This window comes from Bombina bombina, chromosome 6 (assembly GCF_027579735.1).
Source record: "Bombina bombina isolate aBomBom1 chromosome 6, aBomBom1.pri, whole genome shotgun sequence".
In the NCBI taxonomy this organism is placed as follows: Eukaryota; Metazoa; Chordata; class Amphibia; order Anura; family Bombinatoridae; genus Bombina; species Bombina bombina.
The window spans coordinates 283284802-283306349 of NC_069504.1; the positions used below are offsets into that span (position 1 = coordinate 283284802).

The 21548-nt window shown below is 40.4% G+C and overlaps 1 protein-coding gene across 2 annotated transcripts in view; it reads left to right on the forward strand.

Moving 5' to 3' along the window:
- NR2C1 (nuclear receptor subfamily 2 group C member 1) overlaps positions 1 to 21548 on the forward strand; it is a 164546-nt gene that overhangs the window by 24866 nt on the left and 118132 nt on the right. The window contains exons 2-3 of one of the 2 annotated variants that reach the window (XM_053716892.1): positions 6611 to 6734; positions 16334 to 16444. In XM_053716892.1, coding sequence (XP_053572867.1) covers positions 6681 to 6734; positions 16334 to 16444 — 165 coding nt within the window. In that variant the 5' untranslated portion in view covers positions 6611 to 6680. The remainder of the gene's footprint in view (positions 1 to 6610; positions 6735 to 16333; positions 16445 to 21548) is intronic. The other variant, XM_053716893.1, reaches the window with a different exon arrangement.

The window sequence follows — 21548 nt, forward strand, 5'->3', positions numbered from 1 at the left end:
GCGCCTAGTACATCTGGGCGGCCATTACAGATAACATTACAAGATATGGCTACTGTTATGACTGAAGTTTTGTCTAAATTACCAGAACTAAGAGGCAAGCGTGATCACTCTGGGGTGAGAACAGAGTGCGCTGACAATGCTAGGGCCATGTCTGATACTGCGTCACAGCTCGCAGAGCATGAGGACGGAGAGCTTCATTCTGTGGGTGACGGTTCTGATCCAAACAGATTGGACTCAGATATTTCAAATTTTAAATTTAAATTGGAGAACCTCCGTGTATTACTAGGGGAGGTCTTAGCAGCTCTCAACGATTGTAACACCGTTGCAATACCAGAGAAACTGTGTAGGTTGGATAAATACTTTGCGGTACCGGCGAGTACTGACGTTTTTCCTATACCTAAGAGACTAACTGAAATTGTTACTAAGGAGTGGGATAGACCCGGTGTGCCGTTCTCACCCCCTCCAATATTTAGAAAGATGTTTCCAATAGACGCCACCACTCGGGACTTATGGCAAACGGTCCCCAAGGTGGAGGGAGCAGTTTCTACTTTAGCTAAGCGTACCACTATCCCGGTGGAGGATAGCTGTGCTTTCTCAGATCCAATGGATAAAAAATTAGAGGGTTACCTTAAGAAAATGTTTGTTCAACAAGGTTTTATATTACAACCCCTTGCATGTATCGCGCCGATTACGGCTGCGGCAGCATTTTGGATTGAGTCGCTTGAAGAGAACCTTAGTTCATCTACGCTAGACGACATTACGGACAGGCTTAGAGTCCTTAAACTAGCTAATTCCTTCATTTCGGAGGCCGTAGTACATTTAACCAAACTTACGGCTAAGAACTCAGGATTCGCCATACAGGCACGTAGGGCGCTGTGGCTAAAATCCTGGTCAGCTGATGTTACTTCTAAGTCCAAATTACTTAATATACCTTTCAAGGGGCAGTCTTTATTTGGGCCCGGTTTGAAAGAGATTATCGCTGACATTACAGGAGGTAAGGGCCACGCCCTACCTCAAGACAAAGCCAAAGCTAAGGCTAGACAGTCTAATTTTCGTCCCTTTCGGAACTTCAAAACAGGAGCAGCATCAACCTCCACTGCACCAAAACAGGAAGGAGCTGTTGCTCGTTACAGGCAAGGCTGGAAGCCTAACCAGTCCTGGAACAAGAGCAAGCAAGCCAGGAAACCTGCTGCTGCCCCAAAGACAGCATGAACCGAGAGCCCCCGATCCGGGACCGGATCTAGTGGGGGGCAGACTCTCTCTCTTCGCCCAGGCCTGGGCAAGAGATGTTCAGGATCCCTGGGCACTAGAGATCATATCTCAGGGATACCTTCTAGACTTCAAATTATCTCCCCCAAGAGGGAGATTTCATCTGTCAAGGTTGTCAACAAACCAGATAAAGAAAGAAGCGTTTCTACGCTGCGTACAAGATCTGTTAATAATGGGAGTGATCCATCCGGTTCCGCGGTCGGAACAAGGACAAGGGTTCTACTCAAACCTGTTTGTGGTTCCCAAAAAAGAGGGAACTTTCAGGCCAATCTTAGATTTAAAGATTCTAAACAAATTCCTAAGAGTTCCATCGTTCAAAATGGAAACTATTCGGACAATCTTACCCATGATCCAAGAGGGTCAGTACATGACCACAGTGGATTTAAAGGATGCTTACCTTCACATACCGATCCACAAAGATCATCACCGGTATCTAAGGTTTGCCTTCTTAAACAGGCACTACCAGTTTGTAGCTCTTCCATTCGGATTGGCTACGGCTCCAAGAATCTTCACAAAGGTTCTGGGTGCCCTTCTGGCGGTACTAAGACCGCGAGGGATTTCGGTAGCTCCATACCTAGACGACATTCTAATACAAGCTTCAAGCTTTCAAACTGCCAAGTCTCATACAGAGTTAGTTCTGGCATTTCTAAGGTCGCATGGATGGAAAGTGAACGAAAAGAAGAGTTCTCTTTTTCCTCTCACAAGAGTTCCATTCTTGGGGACTCTTATAGATTCTGTAGAAATGAAGATTTACCTGACAGAGGACAGGTTAACAAAGCTTCAAAATGCATGCCGTGTCCTTCATTCCATTCAACACCCGTCAGTAGCTCAATGCATGGAGGTGATCGGCTTAATGGTAGCGGCAATGGACATAGTACCTTTTGCACGCCTACACCTCAGACCTCTGCAATTATGCATGCTAAGTCAGTGGAATGGGGATTACTCAGATTTGTCCCCTACTCTGAATCTGAATCAAGAGACCAGAAATTCTCTTCTATGGTGGCTTCATCGGCCACACCTGTCCAGGGGGATGCCATTCAGCAGGCCAGACTGGACAATTGTAACAACAGACGCCAGCCTACTAGGTTGGGGCGCTGTCTGGAATTCTCTGAAGGCTCAGGGACTATGGAATCAGGAGGAGAGTCTCCTTCCAATAAACATTCTGGAATTGAGGGCAGTTCTCAATGCCCTTCTAGCTTGACCCCAATTAACAACTCGGGGGTTCATCAGGTTTCAGTCGGACAACATCACGACTGTAGCTTACATCAACCATCAGGGAGGGACAAGAAGCTCCCTAGCAATGGTGGAAGTATCAAAGATAATTCGCTGGGCAGAGTCTCACTCTTGCCACCTGTCAGCAATCCACATCCCGGGAGTGGAGAACTGGGAGGCGGATTTCTTGAGTCGCCAGACTTTTCATCCGGGGGAGTGGGAACTTCATCCGGAGGTCTTTGCCCAAATACTTCGACGTTGGGGCAAACCAGAGATAGATCTCATGGCGTCTCGCCAGAACGCCAAACTTCCTCGCTACGGGTCCAGATCCAGGGATCCGGGAGCGGTTCTGATAGATGCTTTGACAGCACCTTGGAACTTCGGGATGGCTTATGTGTTTCCACCCTTTCCGCTGCTTCCTCGATTGATTGCCAAAATCAAGCAGGAGAGAGCATCAGTGATTCTAATAGCGCCTGCATGGCCACGCAGGACTTGGTATGCAGATCTAGTGGACATGTCATCCTGTCCGCCTTGGTCTCTACCTCTAAGACAGGACCTTCTGATACAGGGTCCATTCAAACATCAAAATCTAACTTCTCTGAAGCTGACTGCTTGGAAATTGAACGTTTGATTTTATCAAAACGTGGTTTTTCTGAGTCGGTTATTGATACCCTGATACAGACTAGGAAGCCTGTTACCAGAAAGATTTACCATAAAATATGGCGTAAATACCTATACTGGTGCGAATCCAAACATTACTCCTGGAGTAAGGTTAGGATCTCTAGGATATTGTCTTTTCTACAAGAAGGGTTAGAAAAGGGTTTATCAGCTAGTTCATTAAAGGGACAGATTTCAGCTCTGTCCATCTTGTTACACAGGCGTCTGTCAGAAAATCCAGACGTCCAGGCTTTTTGTCAGGCTTTAGCTAGGATCAAGCCTGTGTTTAAAGCTGTTGCTCCGCCATGGAGTTTAAACTTAGTTCTTAACGTTTTACAGGGTGTTCCATTTGAACCCCTTCATTCCATTGATATAAAATTGTTATCTTGGAAAGTTCTGTTTTTAATGGCTATTTCCTCGGCTCGAAGAGTCTCTGAGTTATCAGCCTTACATTGTGATTCTCCTTATCTGATTTTTCACTCAGACAAGGTAGTTCTGCGTACTAAACCTGGGTTCTTACCTAAGGTGGTCACTAACAGGAATATCAATCAAGAGATTGTTGTTCCATCCTTGTGTCCAAATCCTTCTTCAAAGAAGGAACGTCTTCTACACAATCTGGATGTAGTTCGTGCCCTCAAGTTCTACTTGCAGGCAACTAAAGATTTTCGCCAAACTTCTTCCCTGTTTGTCGTTTATTCTGGACAGAGGAGAGGTCAAAAAGCTTCTGCTACCTCTCTCTCTTTTTGGCTTCGTAGCATAATACGTTTAGCCTATGAGACTGCTGGTCAGCAGCCTCCTGAAAGAATTACAGCTCACTCCACTAGAGCTGTGGCTTCCACTTGGGCCTTTAAGAATGAGGCCTCTGTTGAACAGATTTGCAAGGCTGCAACTTGGTCTTCGCTTCATACTTTTTCCAAATTTTACAAATTTGACACTTTTGCTTCTTCGGAGGCTATTTTTGGGAGAAAGGTTCTTCAGGCAGTGGTTCCTTCTATATAATGAGCCTGCCTATCCCTCCCGTCATCCGTGTACTTTTGCTTTGGTATTGGTATCCCAGAAGTAATGATGACCCGTGGACTGATCACACATAACAGAAGAAAACATAATTTATGCTTACCTGATAAATTCCTTTCTTCTGTTGTGTGATCAGTCCACGGCCCGCCCTGTTTTAAGGCAGGTGAATATCTTTTAAATTATACTCCAGTCACCACTTCACCCTTGGTTACTCCTTTCTCGTTGATTCTTGGTCGAATGACTGGGACTGACGTAGAGGGGAGGAGCTATATGCAGCTCTGCTGGGTGAATCCTCTTGCATTTCCTGTTGGGGAGGAGTTATATCCCAGAAGTAATGATGACCCGTGGACTGATCACACAACAGAAGAAAGGAATTTATCAGGTAAGCATAAATTATGTTTTTTACCTCTATAATTACCTGTATCTAGGCCCCTGTAGACCACCGCATATCTCAGTTCTTTTTACAAACTTGCAATTAAGTCAATTGTTCTTGTATAACTATTATCATCATTCTCCACAGGAGTGAGCACAATGTCATCTATATGGCACACACAAACTAGCACTTTTTGGCTGTTGTGCCAGATTTAAAAGGACATTGTATACTAGCTTGTTTTTTGTTTTTTTTGCATAACTGTTCTGTAGATGATCCATTTATATAGCCCATATGGGAGTTGTTTTTTTGTGTGTGTTTTTTTAACAATGTATAGTTTTGCTTATTTTTTTTAGAACATTCTGCTGATTTTCAGACTCCTAACCAAGCCCTAAATTATTAGATATAGACCTAGGTCTACAGATTCCAGTTTGTGTAATCAGTCTTTTCCTATGCAAGGATAGGGGGGTGTCTGCTCCTATTGTTTTCCCAGCCCATTTCACTAGGTGTTCCAGCTTAATTTCATCAACAGTGCTAAACTGAGAGCATCTAAGTAAGTTTTTAAAAGGGTTTTACACTGGATTTTTAAATCAGTATCTGTGCATATTCTTCTTTATAGTAGTGTCTATTACATGAAGTTATATGAAAATTGGTGTACACTGTCCTTTTAAAATGCTAATAAAAAGCACTGAGTTAAGGGGTGTCCTGGAGAGAAACAGGCAAACGCTGGGGGATCCGTAGTGAAGGCATTATCTACCTTTTTAACCAATAAAACAATCAAATAGACTGTCCCTTTAACATAAATTGATTTAATTATAAGAAATGTACTTATGAACTTTGGCCGTATATGAATACCTAAGATGGCAGCCGCATTCCACTATTTTCGGAGACAGATTTATTTTTGTGAATGTACAACACATTAAGATCTATGCATATAAAAGTCCGAAAAAGAGCCGTATGCCTTCTAGCAGCCGCTATCTTTTGGCATTCTTTTATAGCCGTTTACGAATGCACATGCATATTAATTCTAATTTGTGCAACAAACATTGAAAAAAAATATTAGCTAATTTTAGTTTTACTAATGTATTGAAATGTTTTCAGGGGGTAAACACATAGGGCCCGATGATCAAAAATTCACCATAATGGAGAGAAATTACTCAAAATCTCTTTGGGGGCTCTTTTAAAGTGATATGAAACCCACATTTTTGCAATTTTAAGCAACTTTCTAATTTTATTCCTATTATATATTTTTCTTTGTTCTCTTGGTGTTTTCATTTGAAAAAGCAGTAATGTAAGCTTAGGAGCCGGACATTTTTGGTTTGGCACCTAGGTTGCGCTTGCTGATTGGTGGCTACATTTAGTCACCAATCAGGAAGCACTTTCCAGGTTCTGAACCAAAAATGGGCTGGTGCCTAAGTTTCATTCCTGATTTTTCAAATAAAGATACCAAGAGAATAAATAAAATTTGGTAATAGGAGTAAATTAGAAAGTTGCTTAAAATTGTATGCCCTTTTTGCTATATGGCATCTTAGATATAAAGATTTAAGAGATTTCTTACCACTTAGAATGTTAAGCAAGTGAAGAGACTTGTCAAAACATGTTCCCAAAAGGTTACAAAATAAAAAGGGACAGTAAACAACTTGTAATGACATATTTCTGCAGTCTTCAGTTAGATGAACATATTGGCAGAGTCTGAACCTTATTGGAACAGATTAACACCTTGTTTGTTTTTCAACGGCTAAACACCACCAGCCTCTTTCCTTTTTTAGAGGAGCCAAATAGGACTTGAGTCTTGAGACAGTAGATTATGAGCCTAATCGTGCCATATATCTCTCCCTAAAGTCTCATGTGCTCTGAGTTTTCTGAACTGAAACATCCACAGTTTTCAGGCTAAATTACAATAAAAGAGGGCAAAATTAATAATGAAAGTATATTGTCAAGCTGTTAAACTTAGCAAAATTAAACAAGTTATATTACAATCTCAGAGTTTTTTACCGTCTTTTTGATAAGTGGAATGTTATTTTTTTTTTTAGTAGTATGATTTTAATTTTCTGTTCTCCAAAAATATATTATTGCTTATTACTGCAGGTTGCACCTAGTTCAAAACTGGATTTCCTTCGAACTTCCCTTTTTCGAAAAGGCTGCACTGTTAAAACAGATGGCCTCTATAGAAGAATTAGCACATCAGATCATTGAACAACAGATGGGAGAGGTATATTATGTGCACTTTTTATTGACAAATTACTCATCTTAGTAAAATATGCTTCCATTCTGAAAATATTTGCTGACACGTATCCTTACACAAACAGCTTGATTGCAGATTTATATAATTCATATAGCTGCTTAAAGTGTTATAGTCAACACTAATTTATTTTAATTACATTTTTTATTAAATGCTTTTTTTTTCAGGCTCCTTTTTAAAGTGTTCTAAATGTGTTTATATAAATACTGTTCCTAGTTTTTAGAAACATGTATGTCTCGCTATTACATTTTATATAAATTAGTCAACTTCTTATAAACATAATATACACACCATGAAATCTTAAGAACTGTCTCCACAAAGATGAACACAAGGGGGCGAGATTATATAAATGCGGCGCGTATATATTTTGCCCGTCGGCCGCTATTTTTACTCCCATAAGCTAATTTAGAACCGCGTCGCAATTCCGTATCACATATTCAGCGCAAGGACTTACGCAGGGAAAATGTAAAAATTTTACTCCATTTTCACCTCTCCACACATAGGCAGACGCAGCAAGCCTTGCGCTGAAAATGTAAGCACCGTAACTCCCTGAAAATATAAACTAGCACCTAATGCATGCGCAATATCTACCTGTCAACCGCGATCCCCCACCACAATTACTAATAAAGTATATTAACCCCTAATCCGCAAAACCCCCACATCACACAATGACTAATTAAACTATTAACCCCCTAATCTGCCATTTATCCACATCGCAAACTATATTAACCCCTAATCCGCCGAACCCCCACAACGTAATAAACCTAAAAAAATCTATTAACCCCTAAACCGCCAAACCCTAACAACGCAATTAACCTAATTAAGCTATTAACTCCTAAACCACTAAGCCCCCTAACCTAACACCCCTAAATTAACCCCAATTACCTTAAATGAAAAAATACTAAATTAAAATAAAAAAACCTTCATTACTTTAAAAATAAAGAAAACTAAGTTTAAATTAATCTAAAATTACAAAAAATAAAAAAAGTCTAACATTACAGAAAATTATAAACCAAATTATCAAAAATGAAAACAATTAAACCTAATCCCTATGAAAATAAAAAAGCGCCCCAAATTAAAAACACCACCCCTAATCTAAACTACCAATAGCCCTTAAAATGGCCTTTTTTAGGGCATTGCCCTAAGTTAAACAGCTCTTTTACATTTAAAAAAAAACGAAGTTTCCCCACTAACAGTAAACACCCCCCCCCCACAAATAAAAAAAAACCTAACACTAAAAAATCCTAAACTACCCATTGCCCCTAAAGGGCATTCAGCTCTTTTACTGCCCTTAAAAGGGCATTCTACTCTTTTACAAGTGCCCATTAAATCCCTTATCTAAAAAACAAACAAAAAACAAACCAGATAGGTACTCACGGTTCCTGAAGTCCAGCGGTGAAGTCTTCTTCCAAGGGGCAACATCTTATTCCATTGTGGCTGCTTCTTCTATCTTCATCCAAGACCGCGGAACTGAAGACCGGCAACCACGGAGCGTGGAGGATCCTCTTCGTACAATCACCGCCATACACTTAATATTAAATGCAAGTTACGTGTTTAAATATGGCGTACCTTGCATTCCTATTTGCTGATTTGAATCTTCAAATTCAAATCAGCCAATAGGATGAGAGCTACTGAAATAGGAATGCAAGGTACACCATATTTAAATGCGTAACTTGCATTCAATATTCAGTGTACGGCGGTGATCATACGAAGAGGATCCTCCAGGCTCCATGGCCCCGCGGTCGCCGGTCTTCAGAACACTTGGAAGAAGACTTCACTGCTGGACTTTAGGAACCGTGAGTACCTATCTGGGGGTTAGACTTAGTTTTTTTTTTTTTTTTTAGATTAGGGATTTTATTGGGTGGTAAAAGAGCTGAATGCCATTTTAAGGGCAATGCCCATACAAATGCCCTTTTACCCTTTTAGGGGCAGAGTAGCTTAGTTTTTTTTTTAGTGTTAGTTTTTTTTTGTTTTTTTTTTGGAGGGTTTGGTGGGTGGGGGGGGTTACTGTTAGGGGGGACTTAGAATTTTTTTAAAGCAAAAAAGCTGTTTAATTTAGGACAATGCCATACAAAAGGCCCTTTTAAGGGCTATTGGTAGTTTAGTATTAAATTAGGGGGTGTTTTTAATTTGGGGGTGTTTGTTCGGTGGGGGGTTTACTGTTAGGGGGAATTAGTATTTTTTAAAGGTAAAAGAGCTGTTTAACTTAGGGCAATGCCATACAAAGAGACCTTTTAAGGGCTATTAGTAGTTTAGTATTAGATTAGGGGGTGTTTTTATTTTGGGGGGATTTTTTATTTTTTTAGGGATTAGGTTTAATTTTTTTATTTTTGATAATTGTTTTTTTATTTTCTGTAATGTTAGACTTTTTTATTTTTTGTAATTTTAGATTAATTTAATCTTAGTTTTTTTTTAAGTACTGTCAGGATTTTTTATTTTAATTGTAATTTAGTATTTTATGTAATTTGGGGTTAATTTAGGGGGTGTTAGGTTAGGGGGCTTAGTAATTAAATTATTTGCGTTGTGGGGTTTTGGCGGTTTAGGGGTTAATAAGTTAATTAGTTAATTTGCGATGTGGGGTTTTGGGGTTAATTAGTTACTTTGCAATGTGGGGGTTTGCCGGTTTAGGGGTTAATATATGTATTAGGTAGATTGCGATGTGGGTGAATGGCAGATTAGGGGTTTATACATTTATTAGGTAGATCGCGATGTGGTTAAATGGTGGATTAGGGGTTAATAGTTTAATTAGGCATATTGCATTGTGGGGGGTTCTCGGTTTAGGGGTTAATACTTTTATTATTCATTGCGATGTGGGGGGGTTGCGGATATAGGGGTTTTTACGTGTCGGGTTTATTTTTTTTCTTATGTGCCGGCAGTTTCTAAAGTGCTGTAGTTAACTGGCGACTCCAGGAAATGTGTATTTACGCACATTTCTGGATATCGCAAGTTTATCAGACTTACAGGACTTTATGAACTGCCGGCGGGGTTTATGTGATTCCCCGATGTGTGAGGTGAAATTATGGGCGGTGCGGGTTTCATCAGTTGCGCTGAAACCTGCGCCGCATATGTAATCTCTCCCATCAAGTTTTATTCAGTACAAGAACAGCTGTTGGTTTTTTTTGTTTTTATTTATTGATTTGTTTTAGATGCTTCAGTGAAACAACAACCTTTATTCCACTTTAAAGATGCACGATAAGTTTTACCAAACAGACAATATTACTCTACATCTAGTGGTTTTGGTCATAAAGGTCTCAAGACTAAGTGGTGCTGGCTTAAAATAACAGTGAATGCTAAATAAAAGGACATAAGAAAAAGTAAATCATCTCTGTGTCAATAAACCAGTTTATTTTTCAATCATTGCCTGCTGTCCTGTATATGTTCATTCCTTGGTGAAAGGTTAAATACCTAGGCAAACTTGCACGCTACCGTTCCACAGTTAAACAAAAATTAGGTGTGGATTAGCTAATTAACAGCTTCAGATGACCTCTTAGCAGATGTTGACTGGCTGATCTACGCATATTTTTTAATTTATTATTTTTTTTGGGGGGGGGGGGGCTTTGCCATTGTGTTTATCTGTTGGAACATAAGGCAGAAAAAAATCCATTCAAAAATAAATTGCTTTAATATAGTAGACTAGTCATAAGTCCCATGTACACAGGCCAAAATCCCCAATTCCTCCCTCCTTCCCCTTCCCTGCCTTTTTTTTTTTTCTGTAGTTTAGCGGTACCCGCCAGCTCGCCCTTCCCCGCCCCTTTTGTCTGATCCTCACTGACTAATCCTTCCTGACGGCCAGGTATGTTTGTCTCGTGCTGCAGTCTCTATTGCGCATGACTGCATCGGACAAACATACGTGGCTTTTTATAATATAGGATGTTTTTTTAATTTATATAATGTTTCTTACATCAGCAAACATTTTGGTAATATTTGTAAAGTAACTCTAAATAATTATTTATACTATTAGTGTTTCAGAGCTATGTCAAGTTGAGAAGTAGGACTATTTATTGTGTGTTTTACCTTCAGTACTAAATAATTTGATGCTTCTTTTAAAGCCTACACTAACAAAGAAAAATTAAAAGATTTAGCGATGCAATCATTATAATCTAGAAGGTCAACATATTTAATTTGTCTTCATAAATGGAAAGAGTCCACAGCTGCATTCATTACTTTTGGGAATTCAGAACCTGGCCACCAGGAGGAGGCAAAGACACCCCAACCAAAGGCTTAAATACCTCCCCCACTTCCCTCATCCCCCAGTCATTCTTTGCCTTTCGTCCCAGGTGGTTGGCAGAGAAGTGTCATAAGTTTTCGATAGTCTCTTATGGAGGGTAGTTTTCTTTGGCATGGGACTTGAGTTTTAAGTAGTCCTGTCAGCCTCTCAGTGAGAGCATGGGTGAAAGTTAGAGTCCGGAGATGCAGGGCGAGTCTTTCTGCAAAACCGTCCCGACTCATATTAACAGCTCCACAAGCAATCAGCGTTGATGAGTTTCGCTGCCTGCTTTTTTCTCTCAAGTCCATGGCAAAAGCAACGCTACTATCTGTCACACTTAAAGGGCCGTTTTCCTGTTCCACTGCATAGATTCCGGTAAGATTGTTTCATTTTACTTTCATCAAGGATGTATTGTAATTACAACTGTTTATCCGAGAGGGGCTACAACCTTTCGAGGATAACTTTAACATAGGGTCTCAGTGAGGCTCCTTTTTGTATCTAGGAATCGAGGGTTAATATCTCCTGAGGGGGGTTTATGATCATGTTTGTTATGCGATTCTGTCTGCTACTGTGTAGTATTGCTCTGGCTCATGGCTATTTTGGAACATAACAGCCTATGTCTAGTGACGCGGCCTTTACGGTCGGATGCGCTTTTGCATGGACTGCAGTTTACCTTGTGACCTCATTTCTGCTTTCCTGACCGTGTGGCGATGGAGAAATCCTGGTCTGCTGGTGTCTGGTTCTCTGGAGGTGGTGAGTGCCCTAGCCATTAGGAGTGTAAGGTGCCATTTAGATTTTTCTTATTGGTCCATTTTTTATTCAGTGTCCCAGTTATGGATGATTCAGATTTTTTTGGAGACGGATGTCTCTGATTCAGACCCTACTTCTTGCGAAGAATATGAATTGGCCCGGGTGATACATGCCCATCAGTTATGTTCTGAATGCCCTTTTAGAGTGCTCTGTTCCTCAAGATCGGGGAATCAGGTGCCCACTGAGCCATCCGTCTGTGGGGATTCTTTTTCTCATGAGACGAGTTCCCTACCACCAACTCATACTATGCATGCAGGTAACCCAAGCGCTACTTATACTTTTAGGGAGTGTGGCCTGTTCCCACCGGAGGTTATGACACGGTTCCGCATTGCCATATCGTTGTCACTGGCGCATCTGCACCTCCAGGGAGTGTGCTTACGATATTGTCCGTGTTCCGTTAACCGGGGCTCGTCAGGCGTGGGATCGCCTGGCCAGTTCAGCCCTCTGGGGGAGCGACTGCCCCTGAGGCCTCAGGGGGTCAACCTTCGGGGCCGCTGTTTTCTTTTGTCCCAGCGGAGGTATGTTGCGCCTTTCGTTATAGACTGGCGCGCCTTTGTGTTCTATTAAGGCATGTTTTTGGCGTTGCTGGAGGATCCCACTCTTAATGAGTCTGGGGATTCTCAGTCTTAATCTTCGACTGGCTTGCATGCATAGACCTAAGGGGATGAAGTAATCTTCTTATAGTCTTTTTTTGTTATTTGTGTATCTTTTTCCAGTTCTGAGCTTGAAAGTCTCGGACCCCTGTTGGGCTGGTCCTGCGGGTCTGTCCGTTCCTCCTGGGCGATAACCTACGGGTTGCTTTTATCTTTTATTTTCATCTTGTGAGGATGATTTTTATTTGGTCTAAAGCTCATGTTGTGGTGTGATGTTTCCTTCGGGAACTTTCTTCTCTGGAATTGATACTCGGGATTTTGTGGTTGCACTGTTTACAAAAGACTGTCTGACTGTTCTTTATCCCTCCATCTCGGATGGGGCCTTGACAGTGCTGGGGCCTTTGGTTTCAGGCTGGTCCTGACTGGGTACAAATCCTTCTGTCTTTGAGGCCTAGTTCAGACACATGGCGTCTTTTTATGTCCGGTTGGTCCGTTGAGGGCCCCTAGTGATCACAATATGATTTGTGTTGTTTACTTGTTTTATTTTACAAGCTTCAACTAGCATCCTGAGAGGACTTGAGTGTTCGTGGTTGCTTAGGGGCATGGGGTCAGTCCTCATTCGCCTTTCAAGATAGTGGGCCGGGACTCTGGAGATCCGCGGTGACATGCTCTGTCGTTTCCCATTTTTCCGGGAACCAAGAGTATTCCTTTCCGTTGTGAGTGGGAGGCTTGGAGGATTTAGGTCCTTCATACCGCCGTTCTTATGGTTTTGCCTTTCATGGTCTCTTTGGAGGTTCTCTTCCTTTGGGTCGAGACTTTCTGGACTTTGTCCGTTTTTTCTGGTGGCTTTGGCTGCTTAATTAGGAAGAAAACGCTGTGAGGCTCTGTCTTCCTTCGGAGTTAGGCGTCTCCATATCAAGGGCGATAGAAGGTGTTGTCTCTTTTTCCAAGCTTTTTGCTTAGGGGATGTTTTTTTCTTCCTAGGTTCGGAATGCTTTGCATTCTTCTCCCTTGGGTGGGGTCCTCTGGAACGTTAATCTGAAATAATTAGGGAGACTAGCTTTTCTTTCTACTCTCTTTCGGGTGACTCTGTTATCGTTCTCATTTCCCTTAGTGTTGCCCATGGGGCCTTTGGGCTCTAGAGAAATTGCGTGACTTTGTCGCAGCCTAGCACCTTGTTGGGGGGTTGTTGACCTCCGGCTAAGGGTGTTCTCTTCCCTTTGGGCTGGGAATAACGAGTGAGTCCTGTACACGTTCTCCGGGTTTCCCGGTTCTCATCCTCTGTGAGTCTGATTGCTTCATGCGGGGTATATTTTGTTCCCTGGGGGTGTCGTTCGTTCTAGGGTAATTCTGGGTTCTTGCCTTATGATCCTTCTGGGATGTCTGGAGACTTTTATGATCCTGTGGACTGGTTCGGGACGACCCAGTTTTTTCAGGGACACTATGTTGCGACATAAGGGCTAGCTCATTGGGCTTGCAAGCTGGAAGGCCAGAGTTCACATCCACCTTCAGGTACTGGTTATAAACTTTAAAGCCTGACTTGTCCTTTGGACGGAGTGTGCTCCTCTTCATGGGGAGTTGTTTTCTCTGTTGGGTCAACAGTGGTGTCTGGGTGATTTTTTTCATTCAGTCCGTGTTTTGATCATACTATGGCTTCATTTCTTATGGACATGTACGCTGTTCTTATCTGTGCCCTTCACTTTTGAGGGGATAGTTTGTCTTCCTTATGAGCTGGGGTTTCCTCTCTCTGGAGGGTCTTTGTCCTGCCCAGTGTGTAGGAGGTTGGATCAGGTGGCTTATTTCTGTAAGGGGCAGCATCTGCTGCTCTGTAGGCTCTGTTCCACCTGTTGGAATTTGAACTCTCAATGTAGAGACTGTCTAAGAGAGTTGTGACAGGTCTTCCTACGGATCTGTTGCACTTTTCTCTGTTCCAGGTCTTGTCTTATTTTGGAGGAGCAGATTGGGTTGGCACCCGAGCTCTGTTGGGGTGGGTGAGTCCCCCCTTTTTCTTTCCATTCCCTGGGGGCTTGTGGTTGGGGGTCTTACTGTCCCCCCTGTCTATCAGACATGTCTGTCGCTTGGGCTGGTCCAGTGTTGGAGCAGGATCTGAGATCTGTTGCTCTGCTAAATTCGTCCTCGGAGCATTCATGGTACGTTAATTCTCTTGAGGTTTCTCCTTTCTCCATGTTCAAGGTTTGTGGGAAGGACTGGCGGATCTTAGATAGCCTGCGACGTTATCCTCTGGTTAGTGGATACATAGCAATCTGAAGGATCCTATCTTCAGCTGCTTTCTGCTTGCCCTGCAAGTATTTAAGTTTCAGAGTTCATTTTTACATGACTGCAGCGTGCAGTGTTTTTGCCTCAGGTGTTGTTCGTCAGACCTATCTGAGCTTGCTGCACGAGGTTTCGTTTCGGAATATTTCGGTATTCTGAGCTACCTTTTCGCAACTTGGGGACCTTCGTCTTCAGTTACTTTTTAGAGTGCGTTTGCACTGTGTTAGGGGAAGATCCTCTCTGTTTCAGACTCCCGGCCTTATCCCATGGTTTCTGTATTTCTGGGGTCTGGGCGTTGCCTCCCCTTGTTTTCTATGACTGGTGGGTCTCTGTTGGTATGGGGTTCCTTATGCTAGCTGGACAGCTAGCTCAGCATACTAATGCACTGTGGTTACTCTGAACTGTAGCAAACCGAGAATTGCAAGTTCAATCCCCGGCGAGGTCTACTCAGCCCTCCTCCTTTCGAGGTTGATAAAATGAGCAGCGCTTTGAGTCCCTTAAGGGGAATGAGCCGCGCTTTACAAGAACATTCATGTTTTCTCCGTGTCTTTTCTTCTTTGTGGAATAATACGGTTGCTTGTTCCCTTTCTTTAGTAAGGGGTGTGTTCCAAAGTTTTCCTCGGCTTCGGACGAAGCGGGATGTTGTTGGGTAGTGGTTTTCAGGCCTGGTGCCCTCAGAATGGGCCGCCTCTTGTACCCTCTTGTTTTTGCATTCAGTATCTTCTATGGCTTGGTTATTGTTTTCCCAAAAGTAATGAATGCAGCTGTGGACTCTTTCCATTTATGAAGAAAATCTTAAATTATGCTTACCTAATAATTTTCTTTTCTTCAGATGGGAGTCCAAAGCTCCCCGCTCGTATTTTTCTGTGGGGCGTCTGTTAATTTTGTTCTTCTGGCACCTTTTCACCCTGATATTTCTTCTACTGTTCCTTGGTCCCACTGGTGGATGAGGGTAGTGGGGGAGGTATTTAAACCTTTGGCTGGGGTGTCTTTGCCTCCTCCTGGCGGCCAGGTTCTAAATTCCCAAAAGTAATTAATGCAGCTGTGGACTCTTTCCAGCTGAAGAAAAGAAAATGATCAGGTAAGCATAATTTAAGTTTTTAATCAGGATAAAGTGTAGCTAAAACGAACACATTATAAGTAGAACAAGAGGTCTTCATACTTTCCTCTGATAGTATATGTCAGCAATTTCATAGCTTGAACTGTTAAAGGACCAGTCAACACTGTAGATTTACATAATTAACAAATGCATGATAAGAAGACAATGCAATAGCACTTAGTCTGAACTTCAAATGAGTAGTAGATTTTTGTTAAATAAATTGCAAAGTTATGTCTATTTCCACTCCCCCTGTACCATGTGACAGCCATCAGCCAATCACAAATGCATATACGTATATGCTGTGAATTCTTGCACATGCTCAGTTGGAGCTGGTGACTCAAAAAGTGTAAATATAAAAAGACTGTGCACATTTTGTTAATGGAAGTAAATTGGAAAGTTGTTTAAAACTGCTGCTCTATCTGAATCATGAAGTTTAATTTTGACTTGAGTGTCCCTTTAATGAAAGGACATGATTAACTTCCTATCTATCCACACTGAGTATTTGTCTTTAGTTGTATTTTGTATACCATTGTAGACAGCAGGAAAAACAATATCTACAACAAACATTCATTTCTTTCTCCCCTAGATTTCTCGTTCTCAGACAGAAGTTACACATACTGCACTTATGGATGGAAGCACACAGAGAATTCAACTTGTTTCTGCAGAATCAAATCTGTCTTTACCACAGCGTATACAAGTTAGTTTAACCAATCTAATGTATACTTGTATTGCATTTGATGGTCTAAGTTTGTCACACACTTTTTTTACATTGTTTTTGTTGAGAGGAATTCATTGCTAATGCAGATGTTTCATATTTTTTTTAATGAGAATATATATTCTGAACTGGTGGATCTATATTCCTGTGCCATCTTGGAGTAGATAAAAACAGACGGATATCTTCAGTGTGCCTTGCATCCCTGCCTATACTTCTCTAGTTCAGCGGTTCAATATTTATGACAGATGAAAACTATGTCTTTACAAAAGATTTATACTTAATGTAAATCATGTTGTACTCTTAAATGGACAGTCTACTCCAGAATTTGTATTGTTTAAAAATATAGATAATCCCTTTTTTACCCATTCCACAGTTTTTGCATAACCATCAAGGTTATATTAATATACTTTTTACCTCTGTGATTACTTTGCATCTAAGCCTCTGCAGACTGCCCTTTATTTCAGTTCTTTTGACAGACTTGCATTTTAGCCAATCGGCGCCTACACGTATGAGCACAATGTTACATGAACTAACACCCTCTAGCGGTGAAAACTGTCAAATGCATTCAGATAAGAGGCGGCCTTCAAGGGGTTATAAATTAGCATTTGAGCCTACCTAGATTTAGCTTTCAACTAAAAATACCAAGAGAACAATGCAAATTTAATGATAAAAGTAAATTGAAAAGTTGTTTATAATTACATGCCCTATCTGAATCGTGAAAGTTTAATTTTGACTAGACTGTCCCTTTTAAGTGATGTCATATTAAGGCCACTGTTTCTGTGGGAAATTCTTCTGGTTGAATTTCCAGAATCTACTTCAGGGGCAGTCATCTTTCTCCTCTTTCCAGAATAGGCCCCAGCTTGATGTTACAGGAAGTGAAGCCTACACAAATACAAAGAGTATGTGTAGGAAAGGGGGGCATCCTGAAGAGTTTTGGGAGATTGCTTACTCCAAGGATGCACAAGACTGTATACCCACCAGGTCACAATAAATTGCATCACTTCAGGAAGACATTGATTTATTATTATGTGTGAATCATATATAAATATATACACAAATATATTTATGTGTTAATATGTGTATATACACATATTAACACACAAATATATGTATATAAGCATATACATATATATTTACAGGGAACACACTGTTCCCATAGACTGCAATGTAAAGGCACTTTTCAGTGCCGTTTCTTTTCTAACACCCTACAACCGCCAACTTTAGCCCCCAAAAACTGCTAAGTGCGGTTACTTTATTAAAAATAAAGATGCTACTATTTTTTTTTAATAAAGTATATTGCACTGTATTTTGGGGGCATTTGGTGGACATTTATAAAATTAATCAGAGATCTGATCTTTGGTTAATTTTATAAGCGCTAATTGCTAACGGGAGCTTGTGGTAGCAATAACCAGCCACTTGTAATAATTTATTGCGTCTTCAAATGGGCACATTGCCCCTCTGTGGGCACACGATAAATAAGCGCTAGCCTCAACTTGTAATCTAGGCCTTTGTCTTTATATAAACTTGGTGCAACTCTCTGCAATCTTCAAAACAAAGCACAGACAAAATGCTTTTGACTAAATTAAAAGAGAGAAGCGCTCAACCTGACAACGAACAATAGCATAATAGCTTGTTCTATGGCTAGTTACCACCCTAGAAGCAGCCTCTTTTTGCTCAATATGTGCCTTTCACAGAGAAGAACTTTCCTGTAGCATATCAGACTGATCCTGACTTCACAGTACAGTCCAGCCCCGAAATACCAGGCAATCCCTCTCTGAACAAGAGAAACAGCAAAACCCCAGACGTACGTTTCGGCCTATTGTGGGCCTCGTCAGTGAGGTATTTCGGGGCTGGACTGTACTGTGAAGTCAGGATCAGACTGATATGCTTCAGGAAAGTTCTTCTCTGTGAAAGGCACATTTTGAGCAAAAAGAGGCTGCTTCTTGGGTGGTAACTAGCCATAGAGCAAGCTATTATGCTATTTTTCGTTCCCAGGTTGAGCGCTTCTCTCTTTTTATTTATGCAAAAAATGCTTTTGACGTCTAAATGTACTGTTGATTACATTATATTTTTTATTTAAACGCAGATTTTAGCCCTTCATATGAGGCAATGTGCAAATGCAAATTTCAGAGCCTAAAATGCTAAATTCAGCAGCTCCATCATAATCTGTGTGCAAGAAAAAGCAGACTCCTATACCAATAAAGCTCTTTCCTTACACAGTGACAAATTATGACACAACAGTGTGTATTTTGGATATGCCAGGTTCTCATGTTTTATGTTAGATGTCATTGTTACTATAGCTCCTCATTAGTGATACGTATCTGATGCCTTTATTGTGCCTTCCACGAGATTTTATGTGGAAGACCAAATATGCTTTTAGCAGATGAATACTAGTTTTTTAACTCTTCACTATCCTCATTCCTTTGTTTTTATTTAAAAAAGACAAAATATTAAATACACAATTTTGTCCTTATTGTCATTAAATTTGAAAGAGATGTATCAATAAGTATGTATATATACCTAAAACCCCCAAAAAATGATCAAACCCAACATTGTAGCGTCATGATAAACCATTGAACTCTTAATAGTTTAAAAATTTAAAATGATAGCATGTAACCACAATTGAGATAAATGGTAAACATATGGTTAACTCCATAGGAATGGAGGGTATTATACATTCATACAATTAGTTTTATTCCACTCTTTTGTCTGGATCAATGCCTTGATAGTTATGTTAATATATCCATATAATGATATAAACTGCTACATTTACATATAATTTTTGTAATGTTTTGTTTTTGACAATTTGATTTACAATTTTTTATTATTTTTTATTATTAAATTGTTCGATAAAACACACCGCATTAGAATTGCGAGTGTTTCATATAGCTACCAAAGCCTATTTAGCCTAATTGATGGAGGTACTTTATTTACAAACTAACTAAAACGAGATCGAAAAGGAGTGTGTCGGTGAATGATAGGAAGTAGGCGATTGGGTGTTAAACCATGAATAGGTGTGTGTCAGTAAATGGTAGTAGGTGTGCAATAAGGTATCTCCTTGAAAAGTGTCCACGTCATCGACAGGTTGTGAGCTGTGTCAATAGGTAGGTGATTGGTGATGTACCGTGAAGGGGTGTGTATCAATAAATGATAGTGAGTGCGCCATTGGGTATGTCCATAAGAGATGTCCACATCATGTGGGTGTGTGAAAACGTCATCATGACATAATGGACTGTGTCAATGATTAGTAAATAAATTAATATTCTTATTAAGATTATGATCGTGAAATTGACAGGTGGGAAAAAAATCAAAAGGGTGTGTCTAATGACCTTAATAAATGTACAGGTATATAACCAATCCGAAGATATGATTAAATACTGGTACTTTGTCAATATGTGATTGTGTGAATATTTGATCTATCAAATCGTTAGGGGGAATGTACCTAAACATATAGCCTAATATGTAGAAAAACTTCCTAATGATGACAAGTGCTACCATGAACTATAAGAAAATGCCATACGTGAAGGCTATCTAAGTGGTAGTATGATTTATTAAGCTATCTAATCATTGGAGGGGAATGTATCCCATCTTTGAAGGGGTCCAATAGGTATACGAGACTCCGTCAAAGGGAGACAAATTGGATCTTCAAATTTGGGAGCCTTTTTCCAGGGGGTTTAAATGAAAATTTAGGTATGGCAGCGTTCTAATAATCGAGATGAGATATGTAATCCTTTTTCTTTAAACGGGTCTATGCTTTGATAAGAACAAATACACATTAACACTAATATTGATTTGGTATTGATTTATTATATATCATGAATGAGTCACTTACCCTATAGTATTTCAGTATTATTCAGTTATTATGGAAGTATAAGAATATCCGCAATTAGTCAGCTATTCTAGTCAATGTCTTATATCATGGTCTTTTTAAGTTAGTAATTATCATCCACTGTTAGGCCAGTATCATCACATCAACTACTATAGTCCACATCTTTAATCATCTTAGGTTATGTTTTTATGTATCTCCACTATGTTATCTCATAGGTTAATCAATATAGATAGGTCTCTCCCATATAGGACATCACACATCACACAGCCCCCTTTCTATATGACCCTCATAAGAGTAGTTGTTGTACAGCAGAGACTATCAGTATAATCTTGGCAAATGAAGATTTGTTTGTTTGTACTTATACAAACATCAGAGGAGTGTGCATATTCACAACCTTCATCCCTTAACATATGAATCCAGTAGACTTCACATCACCCCTCTCCAAAAATTATTTTATTCATAGGTTCTATTATTCTTTAAGGTAGTTCATTATTTTTATAATATTACTTAATGGGTCTATTTTGGCCTGTGCGTTATATACTATAATGCACCCTTAGTAACACTCCATTATAGAACCTTCTTATTTATTCTAGGGTGCCATATATATCACAATTATTAGCAAGATAGAATAATTATCGCACCATATGTATTATATACTTTATTATTATTTAGGTCACATCTCCCTTGTGATATAGTTTTCACGTACAGCACATCCTTAATTTTTAAGGTAGCACATTCACACAAATTATTATGACCCTGGGGAAGTCTCCCTATGGGTGATGGGGGAAACCAGACGTGGACTCCTTGCCCAGTGTGCTTAGAGGAATGTGGCTGCACCTCACTGACGAGGCCCATAGGAGGCCGAAACGATCGTCTGGGGTTGTCATGTTCCTTGTTCAGAGGAGAATTGCCTGGTATTTCGGGACTGGACTGACCTTACTTGGCGGGATCAGACTGATATACTTCAGGAAAGTTTTTTTCTTCTGTGAAAAGCACACTGGTCTAAAAGAGGCTGCTTCCGGGTGGTAAATCGCCATAGAACAAGCCACTGAGCTGTTGTTCGTTCCTGGTAGAGCGCTTCTCTCTTCGTATGCAAGCACATTCACATTATCAGCATGTTTCTATATACTAGGTCATATATATTTTTTATGGATAGATACATTCCCTTCCAACGATTCCAACTCAGATAGCCTTCACGTATGGCATTTTCTTATAGCTCATGGTAGCACTTGTCATCATTAGGAAGATTTTCAACAT